Source organism: Globicephala melas, chromosome 2 (genome assembly GCF_963455315.2).
Source record: "Globicephala melas chromosome 2, mGloMel1.2, whole genome shotgun sequence".
Lineage (NCBI taxonomy): Eukaryota > Metazoa > Chordata > Mammalia > Artiodactyla > Delphinidae > Globicephala > Globicephala melas.
The window spans coordinates 174,880,627-174,898,456 of record NC_083315.2 but is presented as its reverse complement, the minus strand read 5'-3'; the positions used below and the strand labels follow the sequence as shown (position 1 = coordinate 174,898,456).

Below are 17,830 nucleotides of genomic sequence, written 5' to 3'. Positions count from 1 at the left end.
TCTTGTAATGTGAAGCCGCTCACGCACCCAGCAGCTTGCAGTGAGCCGCTTTATTAAGAACGGGAACACTCATGCTGGAGGATGACAGCCCTACCCCTCAGGTACATTGCAGGGCGTGGGGGGGGGGGGGGGTTGGGGGGGGCACACAGCGAATGGTCTCACCTACTCACCATTTGTTGGATTCTATGAAAAGTTTTCCCGTGAAAACTAAAGGCTTGCTCAAATAAGACTTTATCTTCCACAGTCCACTCATCTGGGAAGGGGGTAAAGTTGGGCAAATCAGCCAATGATTTTTCAATATTATGCTTATGCCAAAAGAGCATCCCAAGAGCCTAGAAAAACAGTATCAGTGAAATTTTTAGACCAACAACATGACTGACATGGCTGAAACATTAAAGTGGAAATGAGGCTGGCACAAGAAGAGCAAGTATTTCTTCATACCCAGACAAATTCACAAATGGCGAACCCACATACACTGCTAAGTGGCAGACGCTGATCCGTGCCCTTCTGTACACTAACTCATTTGTCTCGAGCCCTATGAGATAAGTTCCATTATTCTCAATTCTCAAGTTGGAATATGGAGGCCCTGAGAAATTCAGTAACTTGCCAATGGTCACAGCTAGTAAACAGCAGAAGCAGTGGGACTCTGGAATCTGTGCTCGTACAGGGTCACACTCTAAAGCCACTGGATATGAAGGAGAAAGTAACTCAAAAAGCACACAATTGTTTGTTATTCTTTTGCCAAAAAATTTCAAATCTAAAGAGTTTTCTCCAGCTCAGAAAGGAAAAAAAATACAAATGGGTAAGGAACAAATTAGAAACAAGAGAATTCAGGAATACTTTCCAAAGAAAACTCCCTGTACGTCAATTTTAAAGTGGAAATGATCATACTTTTGAAGACCAAAATCCTTAAAAATTCATACAAGTGTAATCAGCAATCATCCAATAATAATTACACTTTCTAAATAGAAAAAAAAATCGATGATTTTCTGAGGAGCTTTGTGAAGTTCGTACGTAGGGTCTGGAGAGAGAAGCACACACTTCTTGCTTGAAAGATTCTGGAACTACTTTACTGTAATTGGTTTTCCTGACAGTTCTACCAGGGTAGAATGGCTAAACGTAAGGCCAGGGCTAAAAGAAAGGGTCCAAGTCTATAGAACCAGAATCAGTGGTATCCTCAGGCATTAGGGTAAATGAAAAATTTTGGTAATTTACAGGCTGTAAAATCTAGATCAGTACAAAGGAAAGCACTAATCCAATTTAATGGGATTACCTAAAAGAATCGTAATTAGAAATAAGGCTGAAATAAGATATCATCACACTTTGGGAGAAAAATTAATCTTGTGGATTTCTCATTAATTGGCTCCAAACAATTTTTTAAAAACCTTAGTCAAATTTTACAACCAGAAAGTGATTCAAAGCAATTAATATTAAAACAGGTTTGAGTAGGTTTGAGTGTGACACCATGAGTCAGGAAAAAAACCATCACACAACCACAAGAATGATAAACAAATCCCATATTCAAATACGAAAGCATTATGCCCAAGTATCCAGCACCTAAGAGCCACTGCTCCCCTAAACAGTGCAGACTGGCAGGAACACATACATGCTTTTCCAATCAAAGGGTCTTCTACCACTCATCTCAAGCAGTAAAAAAGGGGACTAGAGCCTTGTATAATACTGCTAGTGACTACAAAGAAAGGCTAATGAGCAAACAGTGCTACTGAACACAGAGAATAGAAAAAAATTAACAGGTCAACTATAAACCCCATTTGTAACAACAAAAGAAAACCATGCCATTACCTGTTCCATGTTGTACCCATGCTTCTCTTTGGCAATGGCAATGTATTCATCCACTGAAAAAGAAGACAAGAGGCCGGTAAACAAACTGAGGGACAGGGCGTAGTCTACGGGCACCAGAATTGACATTGACGTATATGTATTTCAGGCCGGCCATGCACAAGAATAAAAATAAAGACTAGACAGGAACAAAATAGAGCTGAATAATATGATCTCATTATGGGTCTTACATATATAAATCCCACAGAGAAATGGCTGAAAAAATACTCACAGTACTTATTTCTGGACGGTGAGATTATAATTCTGTTTTTGTTTTAAACAAGGTTCTACTTAAATTTTCTATGATAAATATTACTTTGGTACTTCGAAAAATAATTATTTAGAAATAAAAAGAAATATTAAATAGGGGTTTGCTTTTAAGTCTAAGCTGAGGTTGAAGAACAAGCAACCCACTTTTATGTTAAAAAAAATCTGAGATAAATTACATGCACCACCGCCTAGTATTTGCTCTCCAACTCCCAAACAAGGGGGCTAATGCCAGCTCTCAAGCACTAAGGAGACACCCAGGAAAACTAACAGCCTCAAGCCCCAGAGGCTGCCACCCCCAGTGACAAACCTCCCTCCTCTCCACGCTTTCTAGCCTTTCTTCCAGAAAAATACGAGACTACCAATCAACAGCACTTCTTTATTCATGCATGACTTTTCTTCATAAACTACAAAAATAATACAAGCTTGAAAATCAAATAGCACCGAATTGTATGAAACAAACACTAAATCCTACTAGCCCCTATTGCCCTTCCCTCAAAACTCACTCTCCAGGTGCAATGACCAGACTTAGAGTTGAGAAAATAAGGCTGAGTGTTACAGCAGACACCTAATAAAAGTCAGTGCTTCTAAGTTTCAGAATGCTATTCAATTCTATCACAACCATCCTTCCTAATTTTGGTATAACTGACAACTAACTAGGAAAAAGAAATCAATTTTGAAAAAGAATTCAAACTCATTAGCATATATCCTAATATAAGGGGAAAATTTTTTCCACTGACAAGAGTCAATTAAGACACTAATTTTCTATTTTCTTTTTTATATCTAAAATACTCACAAACTGACTGGTTACTCCACTTAGAAGAGAGTAAAATTCCAATTTACCTGAGAGTCAGTGAATGATAAAGGCCCTTGTTTGTTCCAAAAGTTGACACTGGTGATTTTTATTTATTTTTAAAATATTCATTCATTCATTCATTTTGTTGTGCCAGGTCTTAGGCACATGGGCTCCTTGGTTGCTGCCAGTGTGCTCCTTAGTTGTGGCATGCAAACTCTTAGTTGCGGCATGCATGTGGGATCTAGTTCCCTGACCAGGGAGTGAACCTGGACCCCCTGCATGAGGAGTGCAGAGTCTTAACCACTGCACCACCAGGGAAGTCCCGCAACTGCTGATTTTTAAAATGGGGGCGTAAATATTCTGAAGTGTGTCCCTTGTTTTACTTCACAATAGGGTAGATTATGCCAAATAAGAGAAAAATGCTCAAACGTTCAAAAAAAGAAAAAAGAAAAAAAGGGCTTCCCTGGTGGCACAGTGGTTGAGAGTCCGCCTGCCGATGCAGGGGACACGGGTTCGTGCCCCGGTCCAGGAAGATCCCACATGCCGCGGAGCGGCTGGGCCCGTGAGCCATGGCCGCTGAGCCTGCGCGTCCGGAGCCTGTGCTCGAGGCCACAACAGTGAGAGGCCTGCGTACAGCAAAAACAAACAAACAAACAAAAAAGTAAGGCTGCAGAGCGGGTGGCTGTGCACACCTGGCCGGAGATAACTCTTCTGAGAGGTGCCTAGATGCTGCCAGCGGCACCTAGAGCCCGGGGCTGGACCGCAGGTCAGAGGACAAAGACCAGGTAATGAGATGTGCTCAAGTCAAGAACACGTGAGAGAGGAAGAGAGAAAAACAATGTACAGTGAACTGAGGGTCAACCCTGGAGGTCTGCTTTAAGGGTTCCTTCTTTTAATGAATATTTAGTGAACAAACAATAAACGAACCTCAAACTCCTGCTATATAACCTCAACTCTGCGCGCATACAGGTTTCCAGACGCTGTTATTCACCGTAGCTGAGTAAGCAATGTGTGACGTGTGCCCACATTCAGTCATGTGATCACCGGTCAGTCAAATGATCTTCAAGCAAATAACGCACAGGCTGGACGCGATGCAGGAGGCCCTCGAGAGCCTGTCCTGCCCACAGCTCTCGCTCTCGGGGCAGAACCAGAATCTGCTACACCAGTAACAGGGTCCATTAAACCTGTCCCCATTGTCTCTTACCAGATTTACCTTAAAAATTACAAGGGAAACAAAAGCATTCTTTAGATGCTTTTTCTATTTTCATCTGTTCTTTTGTTTTAACACAAAAATTAGCTGGTCGTAGGGCCAGGAAAACAGACTAACACAGTGGATTCCAGCTGCTGCAGCTAAGGGTAAATGTAACATTTGCCACATTGTAAACTGCAAGGTGCTCTTATATGGTGGCTTTTCAAGTCACACATCTTTTAGGTTTTCTTGAAGACCACCCTGCGGACTCAAATCTAAAGCAAAGGAAGAACGCTGTCATAGCTACTTAAGTAAAGTCACCTGGTCTGTCTACCAGGCGCCTTGAAGGTGTGATGAAATAAGTTAATGTATGGGGAGCCTTACAACTTGTAAAAGAATTACCATCTGATACCCACTAGCAAAAATACAATTTTTCATTGCTCAATGTCCAATAAAGGTTAGACAAACATTTGCTGCATGAATGCTGGGGGACCTGTGATATGTACAACGTCAACATTTTCGGTTCTTTTTCTAGCAAGTTGAAAGGCAGCACGTATCATTAAAAAGCCTACAGATAACAAATGCTGGAGAGGGTGTTGAGAAAAGGGGACCCTCCTACACTGTTGGTGGGAATGTAAACTGGTGCAGCCACTGTGGAAAACAGCATGGAGGTTCCTTAAAAAACTAAAAATAGGGGCTTCCCTGGTGGCACAGTGGTTGAGAGTCCGCCTGCCGAGGCAGGGTACACGGGTTCGTGCCCCGGTCTGGGAAGATCCCACATGCCGCGGAGCGGCTGGGCCCGTGAGCCATGGCCACTGAGCCTGTGGGTCCGGAGCCTGTGCTCCGCAATGGGAGAGGCCACAGCGGTGAGAGGCCTGCATACCGCAAAAAACAAAACAAAAACAAAAACTAAAAATTGAGCTACCATATGATCCAGCAATCCCACTCCTGGGCATATATCTGAAAAAGATATATGCACCCCAATGTTCACAGCAGCACTATTTACAATAGCCAAGACATGGGAACAACCCAAGTGCTCATTAACAGATGACTGGCTTAAGAAGATGGGGTGTATTTATACAATGGAGTATTATTCAACCATGAAAAAGAATGAAATATTGCCATTTGCAGCAACATGGATGGACCTAGAGATTATCATACTAAGTGAAGTAAGTTGGACAGAGAAAGACCAATATCTGACATCACGCATCCATGGAATCTAAAAAATAATACAAATCAATTTATATACAAAACAGAAACAGACTCATACTTATGGTTATTACCGAAGTGGAAAGGGGGAGGGGTAGATAAATTAGGGGTATGGGATTAACAGATCCAAACTACTATACATAAAATAGGCAACAAAGATTTACTGTATAGCACAGGGAACTATAGTCAATATCTTGTATAACCTTGTAATGGAAAATAATCTAAAAATATATATATGTAAAAAACTGAATCACTTTGCTGTTCACCTGAAACTAACACAATACTGTAAATCAACTGTACCTCAATTTAAAAAGAAAGGAAGGGAGGGAGGGAGGGGGAGAGGGAGGGAGGGAGAGAGGGAGGGAGGGAGAGAGGGAGGGAGGGAGAGAGGGAGGGGGAGGGGAGGGGAGGGGGAGGGGAGGGGGAGGAAGAAAGAAAAGAAAGAAAGTTGGGAGGGAGGCAGGGAGGAGGAAAGGCAGCACAGGTCAGGTGTGGGGTAAGAAAGACTCAGGTCAGATCTTGGCTCTGTCTCTTGATAAAACGAGTTCACAGCTAGCGGTGCCTGGCGCATAGTAAGCCCCATATTTGAGACTGTGTTACCCTTAGCAACTTCCTAAACCTTCGTAGGAAGTTGCTCTCCCCGGAAAAGCTGGGTTATAGCACCTGACTGAAAACTACAGCACAGCAGGAACCCCTCCTCTCCCCTCCTCCTCACACAATGTTTCGGACTAGAGTTAATTCAGAATACAGCCATTGGCACAAACAATGCTGCGGACAGGGCTTGTCTCTCACTACCTTCCCACCCTGTATAGTCCCCAGCCCTCGTTCCCTTTCATCATCAGAGGGCATGGCCACCCATCAGTTTCTGGACTCCCGATGCTCTCCCCACCACCTGCCTGACACAGCCTGCCAGGAACTATGGGTAGGTCATGAAGAAAATGGAAAGTGTACATTTTTCAAAACCTCCTGTGCGCTTTCCTTAAGCAAAAGTGAGCTTTCAACCTAAGAAAACAAAAGCCACTCCCAACTGCCTTGTCTGTGGACAAAAGATGAAACAGGAAGGGAAGCAAGAGAAGTACAAGCTGCCTGAGACAAAGAAAGCCGGGGTCCGTGGGGTCATTTCCAACACTTTCTTTTATCTGGCAACAGTAATCTTGACTTTGCCTGTAGAAGACTGAAGGTTAACCAGAGTCCATCCCAATCTGGGGCGAGGAGCCACTGCGGGCAGAGTCACTGAATGAGCTGTGATCAGGACATCCCAAGGTCCCTGGCCCGGGCATCTGCACCCACCAGCCTTCCCCAGGGCACAGGCCAGAAGCATGTGTTTCTTGTGCAGCTTAGCTAACAGTCTAATCCGTCGTCAGCAGCAGAAGAATCAGACACAGAGTTAAGTGTACTCTGCTTTAAAAACAATTTAAAAAGAAATAATGCAATGTTTTTAAAAACTTGAAAACTCCTATAGGAACAACCAGGGAGAACTGTCTCATCTTAAATTATGATGGATAAAGACACCTGCACCACTCTGATCCTTTAAGAAGTACACGGACTATACAAACCACGGCTGTTTTTGACAAGACCTTACCATTATGGAAAGCATAGGTGAATGAATTATGTTTTCGGGGTAACATCACTTAAAGGTAGAAGGTGTGAGGGACTTCTCTGGTTGTGCAGTGGTTAGGAATCCGCCTGCCAATGCAGGGGACACGGGTTCGAGCCCTAGTCTGGAAAGATCCCACATGCTGCGGAGCAACTACGCCCACGAGCCACAACTACTGAGCCCGTGCCACACTACTGAAGCCTGTGCGCCTAGAGCCCGTGCTCCACAACGGGAGAAGCCACCGCAATGAGAAGCCCGCGCACCTCAATGAAGAGTAGCCCCCACTCGCCACAACTAGAGAGAGAACCCGTGGGCAGCAATGAAGACCCAATGAGGCCATAAATAAATAAATAAACAAGTAAACGTATTTATTTTTAAAAAGGTAGGATGTGTGAGATTCATCAAAAAAATGTACAAAATTCATACGGCTCAGTCAAACGTTTATTGAACTACCCTTACTATGCACTGAACGCTGCACTAAGTAGGCCAAAATACAAAAGAAAAATGATCTATTGCAGTAGCTTGAAACAACACACAGGTGGCAGAGGAGAACATAAATACACAAAATAACAGTAGATGCAGGATAATGTGAGAATGCAAAATACTCAGTAACTAGTGACGGCGATGATGATAACTCAAGGAAAGCTTCCTAAAGATTCAACAGCTATACTGACTGTAAGAGTCACTAACATTTGAGAATTTACTATGTTCGGGCCACTGCTCTAAGCTCTCTACCAGGATTATCTTTTTAATCCTCTCCGATAATTCTATTATCACTCCCATTGACAAACGAAGAAACTGAGGCGCAGAGCAGTTAGACCATTTGGGCAGGGTCACACAGCTGGTAAGTAGCAGTGCTAGGACTCATGTAAACCGAGTGTCTGGCCCCAGGACCCATGGCGTTAAAAACTCCGTTCACTATCCCATCTCTTGAGTAAGGGAGACCGGGGGTGGGGGGGGGTGGGGAAGGGCATGTCAGATAAGAACAGTCTCCACGGTAGAGAGAACTGAGCAAGGCACATCAACACCATCTATTCAGTTTGAATGAAGTTAAGAAAACAGAACTGTGGCTGATGAAGGAAGGGACAGAAACTGAGGGTAACAGGCAAATGGTTGCCTCCTGCGAGGCTTCATTGGTTTCTATATTCATGTTTTAACCCAATGACCTAAATGCTCCCAGTACCATTAGTAAGAATCTCAAATTCAATTGCAAAAAGGGGAAGAATGCAGATGAAAACTGCCCCCTTAACCTTAACTCACCCTTTCCTCCCCAGATACTGCAGCGATTTGGAATACCTTGTGATCTTGCATAGTCTATGCAGAGCAAGAGGCTGACACCATAAGGTGTGCTGAGGACAAAGCCACAGCCTTAATACAGCTTTTTAAAATTTTTACCATCATAACATTTACAGTAGCTTTAGGTGCTGCAAAGGAAATACGGTACCAATTTCTCTCTCGTAACTCAAAATGAGCATGCTAAGTTTTCTTCAAGAATATGGTAACAAATATCGTGGTACCTCTTTTTATTATTAAATAAGAAATGAATTATCACTGTAACTCGCTGAGAATCAAAATGAGCTTAAATCATTTAGGTAGAGCAACTGTGCCACCTGGTGGGCACAAACATTACTACAGCTAATATTTCAGTGATCCCTCTGAATATCTTGAGGTGGGGGATAGAGGGCTTAAGAAATAAGCCACAGAGTCTCAGCCAGAGCACAATGTAATGTAATGAACCAGTCCTTCCTAGTCAATGATGAAACACATCTTCTTCATGACAATGCTATTTCGTAATGTAGTTTTGTTAAAATCCCACTCTAGAGAAAAAGCTCCTCCCACCCTCCGGCACCCCAGTAAATACTACAAAATCCAGCCCAGTCTCATAGACAATCTGATCAAGTGGAAATAAGAAATATGAATACTAAGCCATACACGCTGAAATTCAGTTTCTGGCATCCGTTCCTACCTAATCCACCCAGGATCAACGTACACAACTCTGAAAAAGTCCTACCCCTGACTCTGTGCCACAGTTTCCTCATCACGTAAGAATGGATTGACCCTTATGTCTTCCAGGGCTAAGATTTTAAGAGTAATTTTTAAAACATCTAAATGTTAAATTTAAACGTTTTTTGTGTACTGCATTAAACATTTTTTCCAAGAAAAGGATAAGAGCATCCCTCCCCCTTTACTCTAGTATTCATACATTTGTGTATTCTCCAGAAAGGCATACGCAGAATCTCCCATATTTTAAAAACTGATCATCACTAGAATGAATGACATTTAGTTGTGACTAATCAAAACAATAACCACCTTTTTCCTTAAAAATGCCCAAAGTCTACGGTAAAGAGTAAGATCAACGCAGTGACACACTATCCTCTTGCATCTCTGTCACACCAAGTCAACTTACTTGATGACTGAGTCCCTCACAGCAGGCAGCCGTGCACTCAGAATAATCTTGTTTGCTGTCCTGTGCTTTGCTTTGCGTACATGAGCTGAAGGAAGGAACCATGCTCACAAGGTCTGCATCTCCCTCAACTGAGGCAACATTCCCTGACATTAAAAGAGGGGGGAAAAGGGCTTCCCTGGTGGCTCAGTGGTTGAGAGTCCGCCTGCCGATGCAGGGGACACGGGTTCGTGCCCCGGTACGGGAGGATCCCACATGCCGCGGAGCGGCTGGGCCCATGAGCCATGGCCGCTGAGCCTGCGCGTCCAGAGCCTGTGCTCCGCAACGGGAGAGGCCACAACAGTGAGAGGCCTGCGTACCGCAAAAAAAAAAAAAGGGGGGGGGGGAAGACTAACAGTTGTTTCACCTATAACCTCATAGTGGACTCTAGTGGAAAGAGCCCTAGACCATGAGTCAAAGTCCTTAGTTTCCATCAGGAACTTGCAGGCTAAGCCCATTTCATCACTTGTAAAATAATAAGTATTCTATAAATACTTTGTATAAAAATACACATATATAAATATATATACACATACAAATGCTTTGTATACTTTGTATAAAAATAAAAAATAGAAGAGTCGAAATATACAGATGAAAAGTATTAAAATTCCTTCATAAACATTTGTGAGATTCAACCAGAAGGAAGGGATGCAGCAGTTTACAACCACAGAATTAGTTTAGCAAGAGAACCTGCCCAGTCCTTGAACTCCGTCCATCAGAGCTGTGCTCCAATTCAACAGTTCCTAATCCTGTCTGCTAAGAATTATCTGACAAACGTCTTTAAAATACTGACTCTTGGGCTCCACCCTGTTTTGTAAATGTATGTGTACACGCATGTATGTGTGTTCATGTTTATGTCTGTATATATGTGTGTGTATGGATGTGTATGTATACTTTATGCATAGAGTTTTTAGTAAAGTATGATGTGTGTAGAGAGAAGCACTTATATAAGGGTACAGCAAGGTGAATTCTCAGAAAATGAATACACTTAGATCACGGAAAGAATCTAACACACTCTTGATGTTTTTGGTTTGTTTTTACAATGCTCCCAGGTGATTATGATGGGCCAGTTTTGAGAATCAATGAATTAGAGCATAAAGTTAACGTGTAAAGACCATTCCCTATTTTAATGTGATAAAAACCCTCTCAATGAACACAAAATTTTAAGGTTTTGGCATTTAAAAGAATACGACAATATCAGAACCACAGAACTGAGAAGAAATGTTCCTGCTATATAAAATAAGGTTTTTGAATTTGTGAGTTGTGAATTTCAATCACGCAAAAAAACCCCTCCTGCTTGTGGGGTTCTGAGCAGGGGAGGAAGGAGGTGGTCAGAAGAAGGGTTTGAAAGTCTGTAAATCCTAGTGACTCCCTATAACTTGTATACAAACCTCACTTCATAGGGACATTTGTCCTTTAACCCTGCCTCTTCCAAACTCTATATACAATGCTCCTCCCTCCAGTACAATCCATCTGTATACAAGACACTGGAAAGAGGGATCCTAAAAGAGACTCAAGTGGCCAAGGGAAACTCAGAGGGAGGCTAGGTTACAGGAAGGTGACAAAAGGCTCTGCCCATCACAAACTTTAGACAAGTCCCTTCTCTGTGGGCCTGGTTTCTTCAGCTCTAGTAACAAAAGCTAGACTGCACAGTGGGATAGTGAGATCACGGGGGGCATGTCTGTTGGGAGGCGGCAGGTATTCCCACGCCGATGCTTGAATCTCGTGGGGGAGGGGGAGCTTCTTCATCCACTAAAGAAATCTAAGCTTTCAAAGTAGGCTGCAGAAGAGTGATATTTTATAATAAACTAATCTGTTTTACATTTAATTATTCCCCACTGATTCTATACATCTTTTAGGCCTACTGTGTGCCCGGTACTGCTTATATATCCATGATTAAAAAGGAGAGTCTCTGCCTTCATAGAACTCACAGCCTGGCCAGAGAGAGAAATAATTCCACAAGTAATTAATTCCAATTGTCATAAGTGCCAGAGAAAAAGAACTATGAATGCACTTAACTGGGAAACGTGACCTGCAGAACCCAGGATGGCTTTCTTTTCTGCTGGAAAAGGACATTATAAATTCCTGCTTACTCATATGTTATTTATAGTAGGGGAAAAAACTGAAAAAATATAAATGTCCAAGAATAGGGACATGGTTAAGTAAATTAAGCTATTTGATGGGATATTATTCAGGACCAAACCTCAGTGTAACTTTTAATCACAGGAAAACTAAAATTGGAAAACTATTATATTAGTATGATCCATTTGTGCTTAAAATCAGAGTATATACACAAGCTCAGAGAAGAGACACGAAAGCAAAATTTTAGTAGTGGTTATAGCCAATGTAATGAGATGAAGAAATTACAGGCTACTTTTAATAATAAAAACAAGCTTGTACGTATACTCGTAATTACTTTTCTGAACCATTTGAGAGTGTCATATAATATATGCTGAGTATTACTCTTAAATACTCAGCATATATTTTCTAACAGTAGTGCTCTTATGTAATGACAGAACAGTAAATTTAACACTGAAACAATACTTTAATCTGTATTCCGATCTGGCCAACCAACCCAAAATGTGCTTTACATCTGCTAAAGAATTTTAAAGTAAATCCCAGTTATTTCATATATATATATATATATGTATATATCAGTATTCATCTTTTTAAAAATGTGGATATAGTTTTTGCAGAACCATAATGTCATTATCACACCTAACAAAAATAGCAAAATTCCCTGGTATGAGAAACAAAGCCATACTCACTGGATAGTCTAAAATGCAGAAGTCCAACAATAACAAACATGGGAGAGAACACTGAGCAAGTAAGTTGTGTGTTTCACTGGTAGCAGTATAAACCAGCTTGACCACTTTGGAAAATAATTTGGCATTGATCTAAATATCTATATTCCAAATAGATATCAGAAATCAGTCAAAGAATGTTCCCAGTAGTAATAGTTGGCAGTAATAAAAAACTGAGATGTCCATTGTGAACAGAAAGGATAAATAAATTACAACTTAACAAACCGAAAAATTTTAAGTTTAAAAGGATGAAGATAAGACACACTGATATGACTGAAGGGTAAGGGAGGACTAACGGAGGGCTCCCACTATCGTTTATAAATTCAGCTCTTTGTCTCTTCTAATAAGTTTTACACATTTTAGTTAACTCTAGAGCACTTAAAAGAATAAAAACGATTTTTAAAAAGCAGTTTCCACACCCTGAAAAACATCACAAACTTCAACCCCCGACAGCCATTTATTTATAAATGGCTGAAAACCAAGGCCAGTATTAGCTTACCTGACCCCTCCCTGACTCACTCCGGTCCCAGACCGAACAGGTGCGAATTCTAAGTGCACTCTTCCCTCTTGTCAACGCACTCATACCTTACCAGGGCAGTTTTCCAACAGACTGTAAGCTACCCGTGGGCAGACTTATCAGATCGTTCGTTCTTGTATTCCTCCAGGACCTGACACATAAACAATCACTCAAATATTTACTGAGTAAATAAATGGACACCACAAGGTGAGTGGCAAAGAAGAAAATGTTAGAGGGCTCCAAGTGACCCGCGTTACAGAACAAATAGCCAAAAGGCCTATTTTTGCAAACCTCCACACAAGGAGTGTCCACACCCCATCATCTTCTCATTGGACAAGTATTGATCCACCACATGCCAAGAGAGGACTGACAGAGAGCTGAACAAACATACCAAGTTCCTCTGCTCGTTCATTTTAGTACAGAGGAGGGACATAAAGTAAGTAATACTACGCCAGGTGATGACAAATGGAATGAAGGAAACGAAGATAAGGCAGTAGTGGTCTCTGTCTCTACTTTGTAGTGTAGTCAGGAAGGGCCCCCTCCTAGTGACCAGGAGAAACTGAGGGAGAGAACGCCATGCGGACATGTGGGAGAAGAGTGATCCAGACAAAGGGAACGGAAAAGGCTCTGGACAGCGTGCTCGGGATGAGTTCCAGAGGGCAGAAGTGGGGTCAGACTACCGAGAGCCTTGTGGCAACTGTCAGGTCTTTTGACTTCAATCTGCAGTGAGTTAGAAAGTCCTGAATATAGACTCCCAACATTTACTATATATTTCTATGAAAGTTTAGACATTCACTACATACCTGTGAAGATCTCACTCACCATATAATCTTGAAAATGTGTACTGAAGTCAAATGACTTAATGCAGAAACAACTTTTGCAAATACTGCAGGTCTAAGAAGGGTTCTCATTCCAAGAAAGCTAAAACTTATTTTAAAATCTCTAATTTGACTTGCCTTTTGACACAATTTTAAATTCTATATGTCTATCATGTTATATGTGTTATTTTTTTTCCTTTAAAGTTAATAGTTCGGCCAGCCTAAAAAAGAAAAAAGCCTTCCAGCTCGGTTGTCTTTGGCATAGCTAATGATTTCCATCTTTGTCTACTTTAACACTGAGACCAGTGCTTCGTACCATTGTTCCAGTTTCTCCTCATTTTTATAAAACAAAAACAAAGAGCAATCAATCACTTAAATAACTGCAAAAGTAATGATTATACATAACCTACACAATATGTAATGTATAAATGAGCAAAACCATCTGTTTTACTGATTCCCAATAGCCAAAAGCGACCTCGCTAACTTCTACGCCCAAGGCAACCGCAGCCGAGTCTAAGGTACCTGCTTCTTCAGGAAACTATCAACAGTGTGCAGGGCTGTGTACTGGCGTCCCCCTTCCAGTTCCAATTCACCTCTTTCAAGCCCTATCTTAAAAAGAATCAAACAATAAAAAAATCATCCTCAGATTACTCCCTTTCTTAACCTGTCCTCTCTTCTAAAACTCCCTTCTAAGAATTCTCCCAGGCCACAGTTTTGTATTACATTTGACCATACATGCTTTGATAAACTTTTTTGTTTTCCTAAAAACAGTAAAGTGAAACAGACTGGGAATAAGATCTGGCCTAACTCTCTATATATGTCAAAGAAGACAAGACTACCTACTAAAATAACCTTTTGAAATTTCTTGCAACTAACATGTCCACTTTGTTCTGCTAACTTTCAAGTGCTTCTCTTACACAAAGCCCAAACCTTGGGTGGGTCTATGTATAAGGGTAGGGACCAGAGGGGAATGTGAAGAGTACACTGCACTGCACCCAGGGCAGCAGGATCCCACTGAGAGAAGACTGCCCTAAAGCCATTAGGGGCAAGCAAGGTGGACATCTAGGGTGCAGACCAAGTGAGACGAGGAGGGAGGACAGCCTGGAATAGGGTGGGGAGGGTGTCCACAGGTGAGAGGAGAGGACGGCATCCAGGTAGGAGGGCAGCAGTACACATCTCAACGGGGACTTGGGGAGCAGACCATCCAGGAGATGATATCCTATCACAGAAACAGAGTGCCTAGTAGGTATGTCAATGAAAATGTGGGGAATAAACGGTGAAACAATGCAGATGACCTAGATGTAAGAAGTATCCCGCTTTAAAGGCATGTGAAGGCCACCTGGACCACGCAGCTAACCCACACTCCTCTCATCTCATTTCCTTTGAGCACTCCCAACATTGACGTTTTGACTTCCTAAATCTCCATCAAGCCTCCCTTTAACAGTGATGGCCCAGAGAGGCATCAACATCCCTCCCCTGCAAGTGCACCAGCAGGCACCGCCTCTAGCCCCAGCTCTCTTCTAAATCACAGGGCCGTCAAGAGCTCTCTAATGTGCACAATACTGCTTCTAGCTAAAAATCCCTCCAAAATCCTCATCCCTTTAAGAACTGGGCCTGTCTTTCCAGCTTCATTGCTTCTCACTTCCCCAGGGACGATGTGCGTCACAGCCCAGCAGGTCTCTAAATGCTGTGCAAACGCCAACGCTATCTCCTCCTCTTAGAGCGCATGTGTGCCCCTCATCCAGCCAGTGCACTTACTCCTTCCTCATCGTCCTACCCAAATGCCATCTGTTTCCATTGCTTGTTTCTACCTAGGAAAACAGAGTGCTTTCTGCTGGGTCCCAAAGGGCGCGCCCAAATACTAAGAGTACACAGGAGATGCCTGATGCTAAAATAATGTAAGAATCAGCTGCCCTCTCTTCCAATTAGTGAGCGTTTTTCAGTCTCTCTCACTGTGTGTCCAGCCTCCAGATTCCACCACATGATTTAACCTTCATTCACACCTTTGTCCCCTTAGTATCATGTCATCATTTAATCATGTAATTTTCCACAATAATTTTTATAATACTATCTAAATCCTATTGTTCTCATCTGTGCTACCTGGAATTATTTACATTTCCTCTACATGAAATATGTCTCTACAAGGCACATTTTTTCTGGGCATACTCCAAAGGTCGTATCTCTCCTTAAGGAAGTTTTACTTAGACACAGCCCAGAGCAACTTATGTAGTACCAGTAATGCTTTAAGTATTTTGGTTTATTAAATCAAACAGTACACCAAGGCCGATGTGTGTAATAAATGCAGTCTGGAGACCAGAGATCCAGCCCAAACTTGGCTGCTAACTAGCTGAGGGACCTTAAGCATTTGACCTAACTTCTCTAGACCTCAATTTTTCACAACTAAGAAGAAACAGTTGGACTAAAGGAAATACATATAAATTATCTGTTTACACGTTCACTTCCCCCTTCTTTCTCCATTAGAATATAAACTTCCTGAATCCCTCAGTCCTGGTACACTACCAGGCACACAAAACTGCTCAATAAAAATGTGAATGAGGGCTTCCCTGGTGGCGCAGTGGTTGAGAGTCCGCCTGCCGATGCAGGGGACACGGGTTCGTGCCCTGGTCTGGGAGGATCCCACATGCCGCGGAGTAGGTGGGCCTGTGAGCCATGGCCGCTGAGCCTGCGCGTCAGGAGCCTGTGCTCCGCAACGGGAGAGGCCACAGCAGTGAGAGGCCCGCGTACCGCAAAAAAAAAAAAAAAAAAAAAAATCTGAATGAAACCAATTCTCACTAAATAAACCCAAATTCAATATAACCCTAATTGAGATACTTTTGGAGGAAAATTTGTTTAAAAATAAATAAATAAATAAAAAGAAAAGACTAAATTATGGTGGACCCATACTTGGTAGTTTAAAACTAGGTAATTGTATTGTGTTGGCCAAAAAGTTTGTTTGGGGTTTTCCATAACATGGTACAGAAAAATCTGAATGATCTTTTTGGCCAATTCAATAAATGTATTCAAACAGAACAAAGTCCCACATGTGTTGTTAACAGCAAATTGCTAAACAGCTCATATATGTGATTTAAAAGTCATCTACTTATTAAGATACATAAAAATATTAGGAGAAGTATATATATTGTAAATAGTGACTATAAGAGGGCTTTTTTTAAAAGAAGGTTATTTATTTATTCATTCACTCATTCATCATTCAATCATTTATTTATTTATGGCTGCGTTGGGTCTTCATTGCTGTGAGCAGGCTTTCTCTAGTTGTGTCGAGCAGGGGCTACTCTTCGTTGAGTTGCGGAGCACGGGCTCTAGGCACGCGGGCTTCAGTAGTTGTGACACACGGGCTCAGTAGTTGTGGCTTGCGGGCTCAGTAGTTGTGGCTCACGGGCTTAGCTGCTCCGCGGCATGCGGGATCTTCCCGGACCAGGGCTCAAACCCATGTCCCCTGCGTTGGCAGGCGGATTCTTAACCACTGCACCACCAGGGAAGTCCCAAGAAGGCTTTCTTTAATTGTCTACATTATACATTCTATATTGTTTGAAATTTCTACAACAGTATTTATTTCTATAACCACAAAATAATTTTGTAAACTTGCAGTAACCCTAAGAGGCAGAACTCTAAACATTTACTTGAGAGGAAAGAAACCAACCCAGGAAAAGCCAGAGATCTACAGACATCCTTACACATCGGTACATCTACTAGAAGTCTACAGATGTCCCAAATCTCCTATTTCTACATCAAGTCAGAATCAATTGTTGGACAACCAAGACTTCCACATTCTTTCAAAATAAATTAGAAAGGCAAGTAGAAAATACTTCTTTTTTGTCTATGTACTGGGAGGGAGAGAAGCTGAGGGGGAAATGATAGATGGCAAAGAGAACAAATAATGTATACTTGTCCCCAGTGACACTATGGCCACATTTCAAGGCATAACTACGATTAGACTACTCGTCAAAGAATATGATTCCCAAAGCTCCACAAATGGAACCTAACTCACATCAACAACTGTGTTCACATCCTCACACTGGAGTAGTTAAGCAAACTCTCATCGATCCACAATTCCATTCCGAGGGATGTATCTTAAGAAAATACTAAAAACACAACAATAACAACAAAAGAGAACAAAGCTCTGATTCCGTTTTTCACCACCGCCTTCTTTTACAATAGCAACAATTAGAAACAACCTAAATTTTCAATAGAAGAATGCTTAAATACACTGATACATCCATTAAACATTATTTTAAATATTTACAAGGGGTTTAGCAAGGTAACGAATGCTTAGGTCATTGTTCAGGAAGACAATACACACTCACATACATAGAAATACCAACATCTCACT

At 41.8% G+C, this 17,830-nt stretch overlaps 1 protein-coding gene across 1 annotated transcript in view; it reads right to left on the bottom strand.

The window, feature by feature from the left end:
- RCOR1 (REST corepressor 1) overlaps window positions 1-17,830 on the bottom strand; it is a 118,598-nt gene that overhangs the window by 22,464 nt on the left and 78,304 nt on the right. Inside the window, exons 4-5 of the mRNA XM_030883315.3 lie at window positions 1,804-1,856; window positions 171-332 (exon numbers count right to left, since the gene is read on the bottom strand). Coding sequence (XP_030739175.1) covers window positions 171-332; window positions 1,804-1,856 — 215 coding nt within the window. The remainder of the gene's footprint in view (window positions 1-170; window positions 333-1,803; window positions 1,857-17,830) is intronic.